The 19,488-nt window shown below is 39.8% G+C and overlaps 1 protein-coding gene across 2 annotated transcripts in view; it reads left to right on the forward strand.

Annotated features, from left to right (window-relative positions):
* Positions 1-464: 464 nt before the first annotated feature.
* Positions 465-19,488, forward strand: part of ERCC5 (ERCC excision repair 5, endonuclease) — a 30,000-nt gene continuing 10,976 nt past the window's right edge. For both annotated transcript variants that reach the window (XR_002518502.2, XM_017951405.3), the window contains exons 1-8: positions 465-886; positions 6,629-6,804; positions 8,263-8,378; positions 8,836-8,922; positions 10,607-10,667; positions 12,845-12,988; positions 16,060-16,267; positions 16,582-17,655. Coding sequence is in view for 1 of the 2 variants with exons in the window: in XM_017951405.3 (XP_017806894.1) it covers positions 799-886; positions 6,629-6,804; positions 8,263-8,378; positions 8,836-8,922; positions 10,607-10,667; positions 12,845-12,988; positions 16,060-16,267; positions 16,582-17,655 (1,954 nt within the window). In the remaining variant the exon portion in view is untranslated. The remainder of the gene's footprint in view (positions 887-6,628; positions 6,805-8,262; positions 8,379-8,835; positions 8,923-10,606; positions 10,668-12,844; positions 12,989-16,059; positions 16,268-16,581; positions 17,656-19,488) is intronic.

Raw genomic sequence — 19,488 nt, forward strand, 5'->3', positions numbered from 1 at the left:
AGCGTAGTGGTGCGCGCCTGCGGTCCCAGCTACTTGAGAGGCTGAGATGGGACAATCGCTTAAGCTAGGGCAGCAGGAGTTCCAAGCTGCAGTGAGCTAAGAATGCGACGCTGCACTCCAGTATGGGCGACAGCGTGAGACCAAAAAAACAAAAAACAAAAACCCGTTACCCAACCAAGAAGGTGCTTTTGCACACTGTTTTAATGCTTAACGATTTCAGAATGCCAGCGTGGCGGTAGCAACTCACCAAGAAATCAACACTGGAGCTAAACCTCTCACTTCCGGAGTGCTGCAAGCGCAGAAAATATACGTCAGGTACGGAGGCGGGACTTCCGCCCTGCGCGTCGTATTAGACGGAAACCGAGCGGGTCCATTCTTCGTGGGTTTGCGGACCCACCAGCAAAGGCGAACGGTGTCGCAGAGACATCTTCTGGCTGTTTCCGTCGCCTGCGTGGCCCTGTCACCCCGGTCTTACATTAGAGGCGCAGACGTTTGGGCCTAAGCGCTGGCGAAGCGACGCCCTACCCCTCCCCACCAAAGGCCATTCTCTGGACCTGTCTTTCTTCCGGGAGGCGGTGACAGCAGCTGGGACGTGTTGCAGCCGGAGTCTCTCCCCTGTAATGCGCTCCCGTTAGTGCTTTCCCCCGCCCTGGAAAATCGTGGCTTCTGTATTATTTGCCATCTTTCCTGTGTAGGAGCAGGGAGGGATTCCTCCCAGGGTCCTAGGCGGCGGTACAGCCCGTCGTAGAAGAATTAGAGTAGAAGTTGTTGGGTCCCCTCTGAGGACTCAGCCGCCTCATGGGGGTCCAGGGGCTCTGGAAGCTGCTGGAGTGCTCTGGGCGTCAGGTCAGCCCCGAGGCACTGGAAGGGAAGATCCTGGCTGTTGGTATCCTTAACGCCGCGTTGGGACTTGGGGTGCAGGGATTCGGGGCTGGATTCTTCGCGGGGCTCTGCCTTGGGCACAGAGTGGCATCTGCAGGATGATGGTCCTGGGTCGGGGTCGGGGTCGCTATAGAATCTTTGTCACTAGGGTTTCTAAGTACAGTCGTACCTTGGAATCCCCGGGGCTTTGGTTCCAGCCCCGCCTCCCCATACCGCGATGTTCAAGTTCCTTCAAGTCCCTTATATAATGGCGTGGTATTTGCATATAAACTATGCACTGCCTCCCGTAATCTTTTAAATCGCTTCTAGATTACTTGTAATACCGAATGCAATGTAAGTGATCTGTAAATAGTTGTTATACTGTATTTTTAAAATTTTTGTAGTTTTTATTGGTATGTTTTATTTATTTATTTTTTTCCACCGCAAATATTTTTGATCCGTGGTAGGTTGAGTGCGGAATCGGGTGATGAGGAGGGCCGCCCAGTCTGCTTTCCCCAGCTTTGCAGTCTTAGCGGCCTGTGCATCCTGGTTTGTCTCTTTGTGGCAGTGCTTTATGTTCCTCTCTGCTTTAATTCTCTCATCTGCAAAGTGGAGGTGGTGATAGTATCTACACACAGGATTGGAATGAGGAATAAATAAATTACCTAAATGAGAGAAGTTTAGCGCGAGTAATACAGTAAATCTTAAAGTTATTATCCCGTGCGGGAGGTCAGTATGGAGAGAAGAGTAGATTTCAACCATTAGTTTTGCTTGAGTCTTGCCCCATTTATGTTTCTTAGAGGAAGGGTAGTGTGGACAGGTGTTTTACCATTTTTTTTTAATTGACTTTTTAAGGACTGTTGTTTTTGTACATGTTTGGCTGGTTTTGTTTGTTATTGGAATTAAATTCTTTTTTCATTAGCAAAACGTGATACTGTTTTTGAAATTTTGATCTTTTTCTGTTACGTAGTCTTTTTTTTTTTTTTTTGAGTGTCTATTCTGGCTCAGAATCTGGTGATACCTTACACCAATTTCCTAAATGGGGATCTATGAGTCTAGGGACTCGTGGGCTTGTGGAAGGAGTCCTGTAAATGATTGCGGGGGGATTGGGGACCGGAAATGGAGTGCAAGAGTGTGTGGGCGTTCAGCAAAGAAGTCCGTGACTGCGGAGCCCTAATTCTTCAGTAGGAACACAACTTATAAATAAAACGACATTGATAAATTTTAAAATATGATGAGATTGTTATCATTTTTTGGAAATGGATAATCTTTGACTACATCTGTAATTGATTTTTGGCTTAAAAGTTTTTATACAGGGTACTTTGAATTGGGGAAAGCCAAAGGGTTTTTTTTTTAGAGCACATGCCCTGTTGCTGCCCTCAAGCGGTTCGTCTGTATCATTGCAGTCTAAAGATTTTCTCAGAAATAAAGGGTAAAGGTTAGTTTTCAGTGACAAGAACCCTTAAAACTTCAGCAAAGATTTAGATCATTTTATGTAGCAGCCCTTGTGAAGACTTACTAAAGAGGACTGTGGCCAGCCTCAGTGGCTCACACCTGTCATCCTAGCACTTTGGGAGGTCAAGGCAGGAGGATCATTTGAGCCCAGGGGTTCAAGACAAGCCTGGGCAACATTGTGAACCCCTGTCTCTACATGCAGTCAAAAAATTAGCTGGACGTGGTGACCTGCACCTGTGGTCCCAGCTACACGGATGGCTGAGGCAGGAAGATTGCTTGGGCCCAGGAAGTCAAGGCTGCAGTGAGCAGTGTTCATGCCTGTCTCTTAAAGAGGACTGTGAAAGACATTCTAGTCATAATGACAACCTCATATATTTATAATAACCTCATTTATGTCAAAGGAGAATATCTGATTACTTGTTCTACAATTGATTTTGCTTTATTTCGTTTTCACGGGAATTCAGACATCTGAAATTATTTAGATTTTATTGTATTGTTTGTTAATGACAAACTTACCCATGATTATACTAGTTTCATAATTTACTCTTGTATCCCTATAATAAATTGTTTGGTCTTTAAACCATCTATATAGCTTAGTGTCTTATTTATACAGTCTAAATGTCTGTGTCAAATAATGCAGAATTAACAGTTAAACTTTTGTCTCTTAGAGATTTTAATGTTTCTAAGATGCATTTAAATGTATTAGCAAGTTATTACATTCTCTGTAGGCTATGTATAGTAATGGGGATTAATTACATTTTAAGTCACCTAACTAAAGAACTAAAGAAACTTATTTTTTGTATTAAAATGTTATTGGTCTTTGGGTCTTATACCTAAAGTGATTTTTGGCTTTGCTGCAGATTTTAACCTTTCTGTCTGCAGGAATTTAATTTTGCGTTTATAAACTTACTGAAATTAGACAAGTCAAATTATACAAATATTTTCAGATTGTCCCATTTTTCATATTTCTTGTCTAATTTATGTGAATATTTTCAGATCATCTAATTTTACATATTTCATCTCTAAGAATTCAAGACAAAATTCTCAACCCTAGCTGAGTGTTGGCACTACCTGTAGTTAATTGAAAAATAAAAAATAAAAGAAGACCTACCTCCGTATCTATGATTTAAAATTTCAGGCCCATGGGGTTTAATAATCCATATGTTTCAGAAGCTTCATATCCTATTCTAATGGATAGCAGGGATGAGAGTCACTGATCTGAAACTAGATTTCCTCACTTAAGTTAAAGTTTAAAGGAGTGGGCCAAGTTGAAACTAATTTAATCCTATGCAATAGCGAGCTCCATGGCTTTTCCAGACTATACTTGTAGCAAGCAGAAACATCGATCTAATACAAGAGAGTTGTACATCAACACCAAGTTCTACTTCTGAGATGTATCTTTTATCTGACCTCTTCTCATGGTCTTCACCACTACTCTCTGCATTAACTTGGTCTATTTTAACTCATTTTAGAACTGGTTTCCTTATAATCTGTTCTTCACATGTTCATTAAAGTTTCACTTTCTAGAAACTTCCCAGTGGCTGTATCACCTCCTGCCATTCCTTTTGTCCAGTTGCACTGGCTTCCTGGAGATAGGGACTGTTTTGTTCATGGCTGGATTGTTTGGTGCATATCCCTAGGGTCTTGGATATGCCTGGCCTGTGGTATTGCTAAATATTATGGAAATAAGCATAGCATTAGCTTGCTTTCCACTAGGTATTTTGTTACATAGTGTTTTGTAAGTTAATTGTTGATGAGCCTACTTTTTTTTTATGTTAGTAAAAGTTAGGCAATGTACATTCATTTCAATACTAAACTGCTCAACTTATTTAATAGCAGATTTTTATTGTGTATAAGAGTCCCTGTGAAGGCGAGTGCAGTGCACAAATTGCCTGGGCAAGCCATGGAGCACACAGGCTTGGTGTTTTCCCTGCTAGATTATAAACTCCATGGGGCCAACACTGTGTTTTGTTCAGTGCATTGGATATGCCAGTGCATAGAAAAATTGCTGCCACATAATAAAACCAGAAATAACTTGATGGGATTCCCTCAGTGTTCTTTCCTTGTGTTAGAAATTTACCTGCAAAAATTAGTATCAGTTCAGGTTTCTCTCTGTTTTTTTTTTTTTTTTTTTTTTTTGAGATGGAGTCTCCCATTGTTACCCAGGCTGGAGTGCAGTGGCGTGATCTCGGCTCACTGCAACCTCCGCCTCCTGGGTTCAAGCGATTCTCCTGCCTCAGCCTCCTGAGTAGCTGGGATTACAGGTGCGCGACACCATGCCCGGCTAATTTTTGTATTTTTAGTAGAGACAGGATTTCACCATGTCGGCCAGGATGGTCTCGATCTCCTGACCTCAGGTGTTCAGCCCACCTCAGCCTCCCAAAGTGCTGGGATTACAAGCATGAGCCATGTGCTCAGCCTCAATATATTTTAAAATAGGAATGTATACAAGGAGGAGGTCTTCATCTAGACTGAGGAAGGGACCCATAGACCGAGGCCTTAGTGTAGGAGAGAACTAGGCGGAGAGAGGGAGAAACTTTCAGGCAGAGGAAGCAGCATGTGAGAAGAACCTGGAGGCAGGAAGGAGCTTAGTAATTTCCAGGGTTTGAGAAAAGCCAGTGGTGGGAAGTGAGCAGAGGCTTCCTAGACCAGGAGAAGAAGTTTTAGATAGTATCTTGAAGGCAGTGGGAAGCTTTGGAGGGTTTTCACCAAAGACACGTTGATGAAATCTAGTATATACCTTCAAGATATATTAGAAGGTAGAATTGATAGACCTGGTAATAGTTGATGGGGGGGCTATCGAGGGTGATGCCCAGCATTCTGGCTCGGGTGAATGGCAGTGACATTCAATGAGATGGGGGCATGAGCGGCTTAGTGGAGAAGACATGGAGTTCAGTTTTGATCATGTTAAGTTTGAAATGTCTGTGAGGCATGGGGTAGAGATGTCATCTGTGCTGTCTGTTCTGGGGTCAGGAAAGCGCTCTGGGCCAGACATATATATGGAGTCAGAGTGTGGTGTGTGTGGAGGGGAGTGGAGGTTGATAGTTCAGACAGGAGGAAAGAAGAGGGCCGGAGAAAGATCACTGATGAAGTGAATACTTTAACAGTGTTACAGGAGCTAGCAGAGTCTGAGAGCAGGAAAACCAGCAGAGCGCAGTGTCATTCTTTCTTTTGGACAAATACAAAATTTTTTGAGAAGTACTTTTTAGAAAAGTTTAAAAATATAAGAAAACTTCAAGATGAAAATATAAATTATCTTTAATCTCGGCAGACATAGTATATACTCTTAATATTTTGGTATGTGAACTTCTAGTTTTTTATAGTTAACATATATGCTGTATCAGAAAATGGAGTTATACTTTATATGCTTTTATAACCTGTTTTACTATCTTTAATAATATTTAATGACTATCTTCCTTATCATACATGCTCCTGCAACTTCCATTTTTAAGGGCTTTTTGGTATTCTAGCAAATAGGTCTGCTGTAATTAGTTTTTTTGTTGTTGGTGGTTTTTTGAGACGGAGTCTTGCTCTGTCGTCAGGCTGGAGTGCAGTGGCGCGATCTCGGCTCACTGCAACCTCTGCCTCCTGGGTTCAAGCGATTCTCCTGCCTCAGCCTCCTGAGTAGCTGGGATTACAGGCGCGTGCCACCACGCCTAGCTAATTTTTGTATTTTTAGTAGAGATAGGGTTTCACCATGTTGGCCAGATGGTCTTGATCTGTTGACCTCATGATCCGCCCGCCTCGGCCTCCCAAAGTGCTGGGATTACAGGTGTGAGCCACCGCACCTGGCCCATAATTAGTTTTGTAAAAAGACCTGCTGGGAAACTTTTAAACTGATTGTTATATTTTCATTATTATTAACAAGCATTCTATAAATAACTCTCATTATATATCCATGATGATTTTTGAGGATCAATGTCTGAAAGTGGTGAAATAGACTGCAACGTTTTAAAGTTTTTTTCACTATGAATCGTCAAATTGTCCTCCAGAAAATTTGTGCTAATTCATGAAAATTCTTTAGCAATCACTTGTCTTTTTAAAGAAGCAATTCTTTGCAACGAGACTTCTTAATAAGATGTGTCTGTCTTTGTATAATTTTAAAACGCAGTATGTGAATAGGGGTAACAAGAGCTCAACTAAAGTTAACTGACTTTAGGTAGTCCCATGAGAGCTAAATGTTTTTCAATTTTAAATGAATAGTGATAAGTATTTAGTGTTCAACATTTGGATAATATCAGTTATTAGGAAATTGAAGCTGTGAGGATGAAGAGAAAAATTCCAGAGATTTTTCCATTAACAATTCTCCCAGATATTAGCATTTGGTTAAACCAAGCACTTAAAGGAGTCCGGGATCACCACGGGAACTCAATAGAAAATGCTCATCTTCTCACTTTGTTTCATCGGCTCTGCAAACTCTTATTTTTTCGAATTCGTCCTGTTTTTGTGTTTGATGGAGACGCTCCACTATTGAAGAAACAGACTTTGGTAAGTGTCATCTAGTTTTCGGTAAGTGTCAAATAATTTTTTTCTTTCTGCATTCTTAGAAAAGTTCACATAAAATTTCTGTTTTCTCTTTAGAATTTTAGACAGACTTATTTTGACATATATTTAATTTAATTACATCTACTTTTTTATCTTGAACAATTAATTTTCATTTTAAAAAGTTTTATGAGAGTTCATCGTGGGTACAATGATAAAATTTAACTTTTAAATAAAATAAAACTAACCACTAAAAACCTTGCCGTTGAGAGTTTTCCCTTTAGAGGATCTTGTTAGGTGTTCTATATTTGTTTCAAGGATGCGGCCATCGCTCAGAACACTGTGGAAACCCTCTTTGGGAAGTGCCTCCCTGAATCTGAGATCAAGCATCCTCCGTGATAGCAAGCCTTCTCTTGAGGGGAATTGGATTTTAGCAGTAAGCAATGTTATGTGGTGCCAAGTGGTGACTAAAGTGGATTATCTAGGAAGGAAATTGACCATGATATAGAACAATGAGAATGAGTTGCAGCTTTATTTTTCTGGAAGTAGTTTTAAAAAATGTTTTTGGAAAGCTGGACGCAGGAGGATTGCTTGAGCCCAAGTCCAGCCTGGGCAACACAGGGAGACCCCATCTCTAAAAAAATGACATAAAATAATGTTTAAACAGTCCAAATGACAGCACCCATTTGGATATATGACTTTTATTTGTTGAAAATGCCAAAGTAATGGAATGATGACTTTGTAATCATACCAGACAGACACTCTCTAATTAAGTGAGGATATAGGATAAAAGTAAGGCTTTATAAATGCTGGGGGATGTTTGTTGCCTCAGTAACAGTATCTAGACTTGAATGTTGCAGTTTTCAGTTACCCAAGGCATACTGTAAGTCAGGTACTTTGTGGAAGGATTAGAAAGGAAAAGAGAATATCTTGGTTATTTTTATCTGAAATTTAACTATAAGCACAGGGACTATCCATTTGTCATGACTTGAACATTTCTTACAAGATATTTCTATACATTTTAGAATTTCTTGTGATATATAATCTTGAATATTGAAGGGCAGAATTACATGTAAGTAATGCATGTTTATAAAAAGCAATATTAGAAATTGTTTTTGGTGTCACTGTGACATTTTATCGAATAAATAAATAATTCCTTTTGGGAAGCATTCAAGCTTTCCACTTCTTGGGCATATTAAAGGACATTTAAAAGAAACTGAAAGTAAATTAATAGTTTCCCAAATATATTGTATAGTAGCCCATTAAGTAATAGATAGAAACTCTGGGTGTCCTTTATGTAGCAGCAAGCTGAAGATATTCGTTTATATGGCAATTAGGAGGAAATGCTAAAGCAACCGTAGTCTGAAAACTCAGACAAACCAAATTCTATGGGAAATAAATCACAGAAATGTTTCTAGTGGTCTAATATCCTGAAGTGAGATCTTACATCCTTTCTTCTCATAGGCGAAGAGACGGCAGAGAAAGGACTTAGCGTCCAGTGACTCCAGGAAAACGACAGAGAAGCTTCTGAAAACGTTTTTGAAGAGACAAGCCATCAAAACTGCCTTTAAAAGCAAAAGGCAAGAGGAAAATTACAGTCATGTTAGAGATGAAGTTTTAAAAAAGTGATTTTTGTCTTGAATTCCTGTGACACTCTTTCCCTGTGTAATTTTAACTTTCAACAGAAAATAGAGAATGAAATGAGACAAGTAGGCTGCCATTTGACCTGGTAATTTGGAGTTGTGGCAATTCTCCATTCTGTGAGAATCAACTTTGCTAATGAGAAAAAACAGCTGTTGTGTTGTGTCATGTACACTTTTTACTTTGATTATGCTCTTCTTGGCTCTGGGTGAGCAGCCCCGCCACGATTCCTTCCTTTCTCTCGACTGCATTTATTTTCCACAGCAGTGGCCCGAGGGCAGCCAGGTCAGGTCCCTGTTCACCATCCTGAGCAGGGTCTGTGTAGTCAGTGGGGGAGTATTATCGACTCAAAATACTATTTCATATAATCTGTTTAAAGATTTATATACTTTCCAGAGATGAAGCACTACCCAGTCTTACGCAGGTTCGAAGAGAAAACGATATGTATGTTTTGCCTCCTTTACAAGAGGAAGAAAAACACAGGTAAATGTTTAACTCTTTAAGAATATTATTTTAGTCATTGCTACATTCGGACACATTTAAACCTTGATGTGTTATCTACATGATAAGGCATGTGAAAATTTCTTAATGCATCTGAAATAGGCACGATCTGTACCTTTCAGAATATTTTTCAAAGACTAAAGTTTTTATTTACTATTCTTTGTGTTTTGGTGATTCATGATTCTTATTCCTCTTCATTCTAAAGAACTTCTGCCAGGGCTTTGGATTTAAAATTCTCCAAGGCATGAATTTTAGTTTTCCTTTCACTTTGCTTACACATGCTCTTTCTAGCTGCTTTTCAATCCAATATGGTCTCTCTCCCCATGATGCTAAAATACCACAACCCATGACATTCTTGTTGCTACATCTAGCAGATGCTTTGAACTTCTCAGTGTACTCGACTTCTCCGCCCTAAAAACCATGCTGCACTGCCCCACTCCCCTGGCATCTCTCTGGCCCTTTCTGCTTAGCCTCTCTGTGGACTCCACTTCCTCTGTCTCTCTCTTAATGGTTGGTAGCTTCTGTGTTTGAAGTGAAGGTGGAGAACGAGAAACTCGACAGTTTGCCTTTGTCCCCTGTCCTTCTCTCCACCTCTTCCTTTCCCAGGAGTTCCCAAGAGACAACTTAGCTTTCGAATCAGCGCAGTTCTATTTGTCTCCATTGCTCCCACTGTCCTTTTTTCTCCAGGTTACATTATTCGTTTTTAAACTTCTTTCTGTCTTTGTATTTTTCTTACCCTTTTTGTAATAACTCCACCCACCAAGCCCAATCTCTGTTTTGTGTTATAGTCTGTTTAAAATCCAAATCTGATATTGTCATTTCCTTACTTAAAACACTTTCTAGCTTCTCTTTTCTTTTCCTTTCTTTTCTTTTTTTTTGAGATGGAGTCTCTGTTGCCCAGACTGGAGTGCAGTGGCACAATCTCAGCTCACGGCAACCCCCACCTCCCGGGGTTTAAGTGATTCTCCTGCCTCAGCCTCTGGAGTAGCTGGGATTACAAGCACCTGCCACCACACCTGGAAAATTTTTTATATTTTTAGTAGAGATGAGGTTTCACCATGTTGTCTGGGCTGGTCTCAAATTCCTGACCTCAAGTGATCCATCTGCGTCAGCCTCCCAAAATGCTGGGATTACAGGCGTGAGCCACCACACTCAGCATAGCTTCTCATTTCTTTAGGATAAAACTTTAACTCCTTAATTACATTTTCCAGTCTTATCCCTTCCTCTCTTCACAACATCCACAAGCAGGCTTTCTTTTCCTTGTTTCTATATGGTTATAAAACTTAGTTCTTTTGCCTGGAACACTTTTCTCCACGAACCTTCCCACTCCCTACAACTAGACTCCTCACTTAACTCGTGGCTAACTCCCACCAGTGTAATTGCCGGGGATCCTGGAAAGCTTTTGTGACTCCTCCTAAATTGGGTGAGGTGAATCCCTATTGCATCTCTAGTGACCTGCCCTTCCCTTGTGGTGGAAGTTATGAGATCCCACTCTAATTGCTTACTTACATGTGTCCCCCACCAGACCATGAGACCAGTAGTGGCACAGATCTTGCTGTTTTATTCACCATTGTAGCTCCTGTAACGAGCAGCACCTTGCATACAAGTATCTTTGTAAGCAGTCATTAAAAATCATAGATATCGTAAAAGTATGTTTGACTTTCAGTTCAGAAGAGGAAGATGAAAAAGAATGGCAAGAAAGAATGAATCAAAAACAAGCATTACAGGTATTTAGATCATTTGTGAATTCAGAATGTATTCTGTTATTTGAAATGAATGACATGAAAATGAATATTAGTGAGGTATATGAAACTATGAAAGTTCCTGATGAAAAGTAAAGACAGATGCCTTTTTGATTGTGCATATATATGTGTACATGTATGTATATAAATACACACTCACCTGTACATGTGTATATATGTGGAATTTGCCATTATGCACATCTGTGTATTCAAAATAAGCCATTTTTCTTTTACAACCAACCAACCAACCAACCAATAGTAATATGTGCTTACATAGAAAATATAGAAAACATATCATTCATAAATAACTTGTAACATTTTGATATATTTTCATCCATTCTTCGCCTGCCCCATATAATTGAATACCCGTGTGTGTATTTGTATACATGTATCAAATGTACATATGTACATATATATGTGTACACATATGTGTGTACGTTCTAGATATCTGTTGCTGTGTAACTTAGTGGTTAAAACATCTTTTGTTTTCATCACCTGTCTGGGTTCCAGGGGTTGATGAGCTCAGCCAGGCAGTTATCTCTGGGGTCTCTTGTGTAGATGCAGCCAGTCTGTAGCTGGGGCTGGAGTGACTAACAAGGCTTCCTTGCTGCCATGGGTGGTGGTTGATGCTGGCTGTCAGCCAGACTTCCGTGCGGCTGGCGCCAGAGCCCTACTTGTGGCCTCTGCATTGGCCTGGGCTTTTTCCCAGCATGGTGACTGTGTTCTGAGGGTGGGCATCCCAACGTTCCTAGCAGAAGCCCTGTTGCCTTTCTGACCTAGCTTTGAAAGTTGTGCAGCATCCTTCCCACCACATCCTGTTCTTCAGAAGCTAGTTACTAAGGTCAGCCCCTATGAAAGGGGCAGAGAGTTAGACAAGAAGAATGTCCCACACACATTTTCATGAATAACTTTTTTACAAATTGAGATTGTGCCTTATATATATATTTTTTCATAAACATTTTTTCAAGTTTGTTAGTGTCACAGATAGCATTTTTTGGATTCCCAAATTCACTGTTTCTTGTTTGTTCATATTGTTTTGTTATATCAGGTAGAAGACTTTTGAGCGAAAACCTCGAGATCCTTCAGGTTGTGGAGGTGCTGTGCTATTAATGCAGCTAGCGAGAGCAATCTGAGTTAAGACCATGGGCCTCGAGGTCAGAAAGACCTGTGTTTCCATCCAGGCTCCACTGTTCACTAGCTGTGTGATCTTACACAGATTAAATTCTCCAAGGCTTTATTTTTTTTTTGTAAAACGAAATTGATATCAGTGCCTTCCTGATAGGGGTGATGGGAGCATTAGTGAGGGAAGGCACAGGAAACGCTGAGCTCAGTGACAATTCTGTCCTACGCGTTTGCTGGTTAGTACGTACACATGTAACATACAGACATGCAGGACAGCAGGTTGTATTAGCTTATCGTTTTTACTAATGAAGGATTTTAAAGTACTTTTGGTAATGAGTTACAATTGAGAAAAGTTTTACGCTTTTCCATGTCTCCTGTAAATTTCTTACTTTTAATTTCATTTTTTATGTTATAAGCAAAATAAAACTAATTTAATTACAGGAATTATATATATTGCTTGAATTCTTAAGTCTCATTCTGTCTTGGGTTCTTGCATTTTCTATTCTCTCAGCCTGAAATGCTCTGTCCTTAGGCTCTTTGATATCTTTCAAGTCCCTGCTCACACATCCTCTTTTTAGTGGGGTCTTCTTTATCTGTCAAATGAATCTTTTTTTTCTGTTTTCTTTTCATGTAATCACTCTCATATCAGATAAATATGCTTTATTTTCTTACCATTATCTTGTTTATTTATTTATTTATTTATTTATTTATTGTCTGCCCTCCTCTACTCCTAAGAGCAGGGACCTTATCTGGCACCTTATCCGATCTCACAGTACCTTAGCACCTAGAACAGTGCCTGGTGCCTTAGAGGTACCTGCTGAGCATTTTTTCTTTTGAATGAATTAAAGAGTGAATGGCTACATTCCCTAATTTGCCTACTCACTTTATTGCCTGTCACAGATTATATGCAACTGTGTTTAGCCAAGTGTTGATTATGTAGAACTGTGTTTATTATATAAACATAATACATATCCCTAATGGTGAGTAGAACTAAGTGTACGAAATGTAAATTTCATGGTGCTGTGTTTTTCTCTTTACAGGAAGAGTTCTTTCATAATCCTCAAGCGATAGATATTGAGTCTGAGGACTTCAGCAGCCTGCCCCCTGAAGTAAAGCATGAAATCTTGACTGATATGAAAGAGTTCACCAAGCGCAGAAGAACATTATTTGAAGCAATGCCAGAGGTAAAATGTACAACAGTACATTCATGCTTAGAATTAAGAACTTCAGCAAAACTTTTTATTAGAAAGAAGAGAAAATTGATAAGCAATACTTATATGGTAACTCAGTTAACTGTAAACAGCATTTCTGTATCTCCGAGATTCTAAGAAGCATTGTTTATTTATACGTTTGAGCCTTTAGACGTTTACTCTAAGGAGTCTTTCTTGACTTTTGACCCAAGACTTCTCCTGGTCTTTGTTCTCACATCACCCTGTACTGTCACTTTATAGTTCTTAGCTCCAAAACATGCTTATCTTGCCCACCTCTGTATTTTCAGTGCCTAGCTCAGTCATTTTCACATGGTATGTGTCCAGTGGATGCTTACTGACTCATTTCTTAGGTTAGTTCATAAAAGTTATTGTAGCCTATAATATACATTGTCTATAAAAACTAATAGTCATATAGAATCTAATCACAATGGAAAAATAAGTTCTAAATTGAAATTCCAGGTGTATCTTCCTCTGCTGCATCCCTAGAAATGCCATTGGCTCTCCGCATTCCCTCCTCCTCTTCCTGGACAGTGGGAATGGGGCTTCTTCACCTTGGAACACCTTGTAGCTTGGCAGGCCCAGAAAGCTAGAGTGGAGGTGGTGTGTGGTTGGGTGCTAGCAAATATGTCTCCTGATCATGCTACCATTGATACTTAATTCATGTTACTATTGATGACTCTCTGTCTTAGTTGCCAGTGAGTGAGTTCTTTTTCTCTTTCTATTGCTACTACCTGTTACTTCTACCATAGTTCTCCTTTCACCCACTGTAGGACTGAATAGAAATTTTGCAGGTCATCGACCTTAGTGCGTAGATGGAGTGTTTTTTATTTTCTACAATTTTTGAATATTGCTTAAATTCATAGCAGAAATACGAAAAAGGAAGGGTAAACTTCTTTTCTCATCACTCCCTGTTTTTTCCACAAAGAGTGTGCAGTAGCAGACACTAAGGTGCACAGAGGTGACATTCTTGGGTCTTTGGATATACAAGGACAGAAGTAAATTATTTTTATTTCAGGAAAAAAATCCAGGCTCAGTCAGACATTTTATTTCTTGAGTGTGAAAGGTGGCAGCTGAGGAAGTATAATTTTGGTTGTGTAAACAATAATAGGAAGAAATGGGAGAAAGAGAGACAGTCCCTAGTGATTTACTGTTCTGTATTTTCTTTCTGCAACCACGAAGTCTCGGGAAGTGGTGGACTGTAGGGTGGTGTGGAGTAGCAGCTTATTGGATCTGTAATTTTGATAGAGATGTTCTAAGTCATCCACGTTGAGCCTTTGTATCATCTCTACGTAGTGCAAATGTAATATTGGTAACAGTAGTGATGGTAGATAATAATAGCAGTAGTAATAATCATAATACCGTAGTTCCATCTTACTCAGGGTTTTGGTTTCTACAGTTTTCAGTGACCTGTGGTAAACTGTGGTCTGAAAATATTAAATGGAAAATTTCAGAGATAAACAATTCATAAATTTTAAGTTGCACACCATTCTGAGTAGCGTGATGAAATCTCACACCTTCCTGCTTCATCTTGCCTGGAACGTGAATCCTCCCTTTGTCTAGCGTCTCCGTACTGTAGACACTTCCTTCCTGTTAATCACTGAGTAGCTGTCATGGTAATCAGATTGACTGTCGCGATATTGCAGTGCTTCTCCTCAAGTCACTCTTATTTGACTTAATAATGGCACAGCAGTGCAAGAGTATGATGCTGGCAATTTGAATATGCCAAAGAGAAGCTGTAAAGTGCCTCGTTTAAAGGAAAAGGTGAAAGTTCTTGAATTAATAAGGAAAGAAAAAAATCGTATGCTGGCTGAGGTTGCTAAGATCTGCATAAAAATGACTTTTCTAGCTGTGAAATTGTGAAGAAGGAAAAAAGAAATTGGTGCTAGTTTTGCTGTCGTACCATAAACTGCAAAAGTCATGACCTCAGTGTGTGATAAGTGCTCAGTTAAGATGGAAAATCCATTAAATTTTCGGGTGGAACACATGAAGAGAAACATGTTCTGATTGATGACAATCAGGTTTGGTTCTGCAGTTTCAGGCGTCCTCTGGGGGTCTTGGAACATACCCCAAGGATGACGGGGTTGTCTACTATATTAATAGATTCAATTATAGTAAATCGACATGCCTTTGATCCCAGATCTACCCCTTATTAGCCCTGTGACTCTAGGGAGGTTACCTAACCTATTTAAGTCCTGATTTCTTCATTTATAAAATGGAGGTGATATCTGTTTCATAGGATAATTGTGAGAATAAAATGAGGTATTATATATTATATGTAAAAGCACTTAGAAAAATGTCCTCCATGGGGAATGCCTTATAATGTTAAGTATTACTATTAATAACTGTGATTACTATGATTTATTGTGTCTTTTATGGGATTAGGTTGTGCCGGGCACTTCACTTGCATATTTACCTGCATTCTAGAAGATTGTTAAGCCATAATCAAATGTCATAGTGACTGCTATGCATTACATGCCCAATACATATTTACTGAATAATGATTAAATCATAAACTGTATTCATGTTTTTTTATTTTTATTTTTTCTTTGAGAGGAAGTCTCGCTCTTGTCCCCCAAGGCTGGAGTGCAATGGCGCGATCTTCGCTTACTGTAACCTCTGCCTCCCGGGTTCAAGCGATTCTCCTGCCTCAGTCTTTGGAGTAGCTGGGATTACAGGCACCTGCTACTACACCCGGCTTGTATTTTTAGTAGAGACAGGGTTTTACCATGTTGGCCAGGCTATTCTCGAACTCCTGACCTCAGGTGATCCACCTGCCTCGGCCTCCCAAAGTGCTGGAATTACAGGCATGAGCCACCGCTCCCAGCCATAGTATTCATGATTTTTTTTTGCCCAACTCTTTTGAAGATTATTTTTTAAAAAGGAAGTTGTAGTTTTTCTTGTTATTCAACTTTTATAATATGAAACGACCATCAATGAAAAAAGCCAATTGTTCTTTGTTCCCTGTTGGGGAAAGGGTGGAAATATGGTAATATTATCTGTATTTAATATAAAACAGTACTTTTGTTTGTTTATTTTGCTTTTAGGAGTCCAATGACTTTTCACAGTACCAACTCAAAGGCTTGCTTAAAAAAAACTATCTGAACCAGCACATAGAACATGTCCAAAAGGAAATGAATCAGCAACATTCAGGACACATCCGAAGGCAGTATGAAGATGAAGGGGGCTTTCTGAAGGAGGTAGAGTCAAGGAGAGTGGTCTCTGAAGACACTTCACATTACATCTTGATAAAAGGTATCAGGCACCATCATTTATATATTTACATTAGAAATCAAAGATACATCATCCCTCTGAATTCTATAAACTAGCACTCCTGGATAATATTAATGAAATTCTATTTATGTAATAACCGTATACTGCTATTAATGGATTAACTACTATAGTGCCAAACCACTTTAAAATTAGCTAATGAATTAACTTCTAGTTGCTGATTAAATGAAAATGTATATACTTATTTATGAGAACCAGTGTTCTCTTATTCATCTTACTAGAAGTGTATTGTCACACTGTAAAACTGCATGGTGAGAAGTGTTTTAATTCTTCTTAAGGTATTCAAGCTAAGACAGTTGCAGAAGTGGATTCAGAGTCTCTTCCTTCTTCCAGCAAAATGCACAGCATGTCTTTTGACATGAAGCCATCTCCATATGAAAAACTGAAGACAGAGAAAGAGCCTGATGCTACCCCTCCTTCTCCAAGAACTTTACTAGCCATGCAAGCTGCCCTGATGGGAAGTAGCTCAGAAGAGGAGCTGGACAGTGAGAATCGAAGGCAGTCCCATGAGAGGAATGCACCTGCTGCTGTAGACGAAGGCTCCATATCACCCCGGACTCTTTCAGCTATTCAGAGAGCTCTTGATGATGACGAAGATGTGAAAGTGTGTGCTGGAGATGATGTGCAGATGGGAGGGCCAGGAGCAGAAGAAATGCATATAAACAGCTCCACCGAGAACAGTAATGAAGGACTTAAAGTGAGAGATGGAAAAGGAATGCCGTTTACTGCAACATTTGTGTCATCCAGTGCCAACTCTGCAGAGGAGCATGTAGCCAGCACTAATGAGGGGGGAGAGCCCACACACTCAGTTCCAAAAGAACAAATGTCACTTGTTCACGTGGGGACTGAAGCCTTTCCGATAAGTGATGAGTCTATGGTTAAGGACAGAAACGATCGACTGCCTCTGGAGAGTGCAGTGGTTAGACATAGTGACGCACTTGGACTCCCGAGTGGAAGGGAACTGACACTGGCACCTCCAACTTGTACAAATTCTGTGTCAAAGAATGAAACACATGCTGAAGTGCTTGAGCAACAGAAAGAACTTTGCCCATATGAGAGTAAATTCGATTCCTCTGTTCTTTCAAGTGATGATGAAACAAAATGTAAACCAAATTCTGCTTCTGAAGTCATTGGCCCTGTCAATTTGCAAGAAACGAGTAGTATAGTAAGTGTCCCTTCAGAGGCAGTAGGTAATGTAGAAAATGTGGTGTCATTTAATGCTAAAGAGCATGAGAATTTTCTGGACACCATCCAAGAACAGCAGACCACTGAATCTGCAGGCCAGGATTTGATTTCCATTCCGAAGGCCGTGGAACCAATGCAAATTGACTCAGAAGAAAGTGAATCTGATGGTACGTGTCTGTGCTTTTGTAGAAATTTGGAATGGTAGGATTTCACCTCTGTAGGAACTGAGAGATCCTTTTGTGTAGTCCCATTTTTACTTTTTACAGATAAGGAACAAGAGACGTAGAAAGAAAGGTGAAATGGCTTTCCCAGGGACACACAGCTGGTCATGAATCTTGACCTTCCCTGTTGCTCTGCTTTTTGTTATCATTTTTAAAGGCATGACATGCCCTACTTGGGGAAGGTAAAGTTGAGTTTCCCTCTAGATTTTAAAAACTTTTTATTTTGAAATAATTATGAACTTTAAAAAGTTGGAAGAATATTATAAAATACTGGTTCCTTCATCCAGTACCTCAGTGGCTAGCATGTTACCACATTAGCTTATAATTTCTCTTGGTCTCTCTGTGGCCCTCTCTATGTATATCACATATCTCCAAATCTGTATACATATGTATACTGTTGATTCTCATTATTCATATATTCCATATTTGCAAAATTGCCTGCTCACTAAAATTTATTTGTAACTCCAAAATCAGTACTCACTGCAATGTCTTTGTGGTCATTTGTGGACATTTGCAGAGCTGGGGAAAAGCTTGAGTTGCTACACTGTGCTCTGCTGAGGTTAAGCAAGGTGACACTCTGCCTTGTTCCCGTGCTCTGAGATGACAGAGGGTGGGGACGGTAGGGGATTATGCAATGGAGAGAGAGCAAGAAGCTCCGGCCCCAGGCCAGTTGGACCAGATTTGAATCGCTATTCTGGCACCTGTTAGTGTGGCAGCCTCAGGCAGGTCACTGATTTGCTTCTGGAACTTTGCTTCTTGTTTATAAAATGAATCTACTAAGATGGCGGTTTTTTAGGATTTAAGATAATATCTATGAAATATGTTCATATATATGTTATATATGTGTATGTGTGAATATGCACATATATCTGTTTAGGGGCAATGACTCAGTATTGGCTAATTGAGTGTTCACAGAGACTTCACAGATGATAGCCGCTTTGAATAATGAGAGTCAACCACACACACACACACACACACACACACACAATTTGTTCCTGGTATCTGCTAGTTTTCTTCATTCAAAAGTTACTATTTCCCTTTTGTAATTAATAAGTATTTTGTGGGAAAGGAATTTTTGGAGCTATATAAATATGCTGTTCCTGAACAAACTTTCATCCACTTGTTAGCATCCATTGATGTTTACCGGAATAATTTGTTACTACGTTGGTTGCCAAATGATGGTTTTCTAACTCCGTCATTCCTTACATATTATTACTTGACATCCTCCTATGAGGAAGATCTTTTTCTTCTCCCCATTTTTAAAAATTATTTTTAATCAGTGTAGACTCCTGTATTCCTATTTTATTCAGTGAGTTATAATCCAATACTGTCATAATTTACTTTGTTGCTCAAATTGTCACAGCTTTGGCCAGTGGGGACTCCTTCAAATGGCTTTTGGCAGTTTTTTCATTATATTTTGAGCTTTTCCTTACTTTCTGGCCAAGCTGTTCCAGGCATATCTTGTACTTACTCTGCCCTAGTCCTGGAACCAGCCATTTCACCAGGGAGCTCTGGTTCCTTTCGGTGGAGCATGGGGTTTAGACACCGCAAGCTGGATGTGAGTGTGCTTATGGATCCTGAGGTGTAACTGTCTCAGGCCCTTTCAGCAACAGAGCCAGGAAGTATATTTATGTATACATACACATGCACACACACATCTGTATTTATTTCTGTATCTATCTGTACTAAAATCCATGAGTTTATACTGATATCTGCAATTCCATGGGGTTCAGTCTAGCCTCCTGCTTCTTTGTAGTATCCCTAACAATGAGAAACATT

Source organism: Papio anubis, chromosome 15 (genome assembly GCF_008728515.1).
Source record: "Papio anubis isolate 15944 chromosome 15, Panubis1.0, whole genome shotgun sequence".
Lineage (NCBI taxonomy): Eukaryota > Metazoa > Chordata > Mammalia > Primates > Cercopithecidae > Papio > Papio anubis.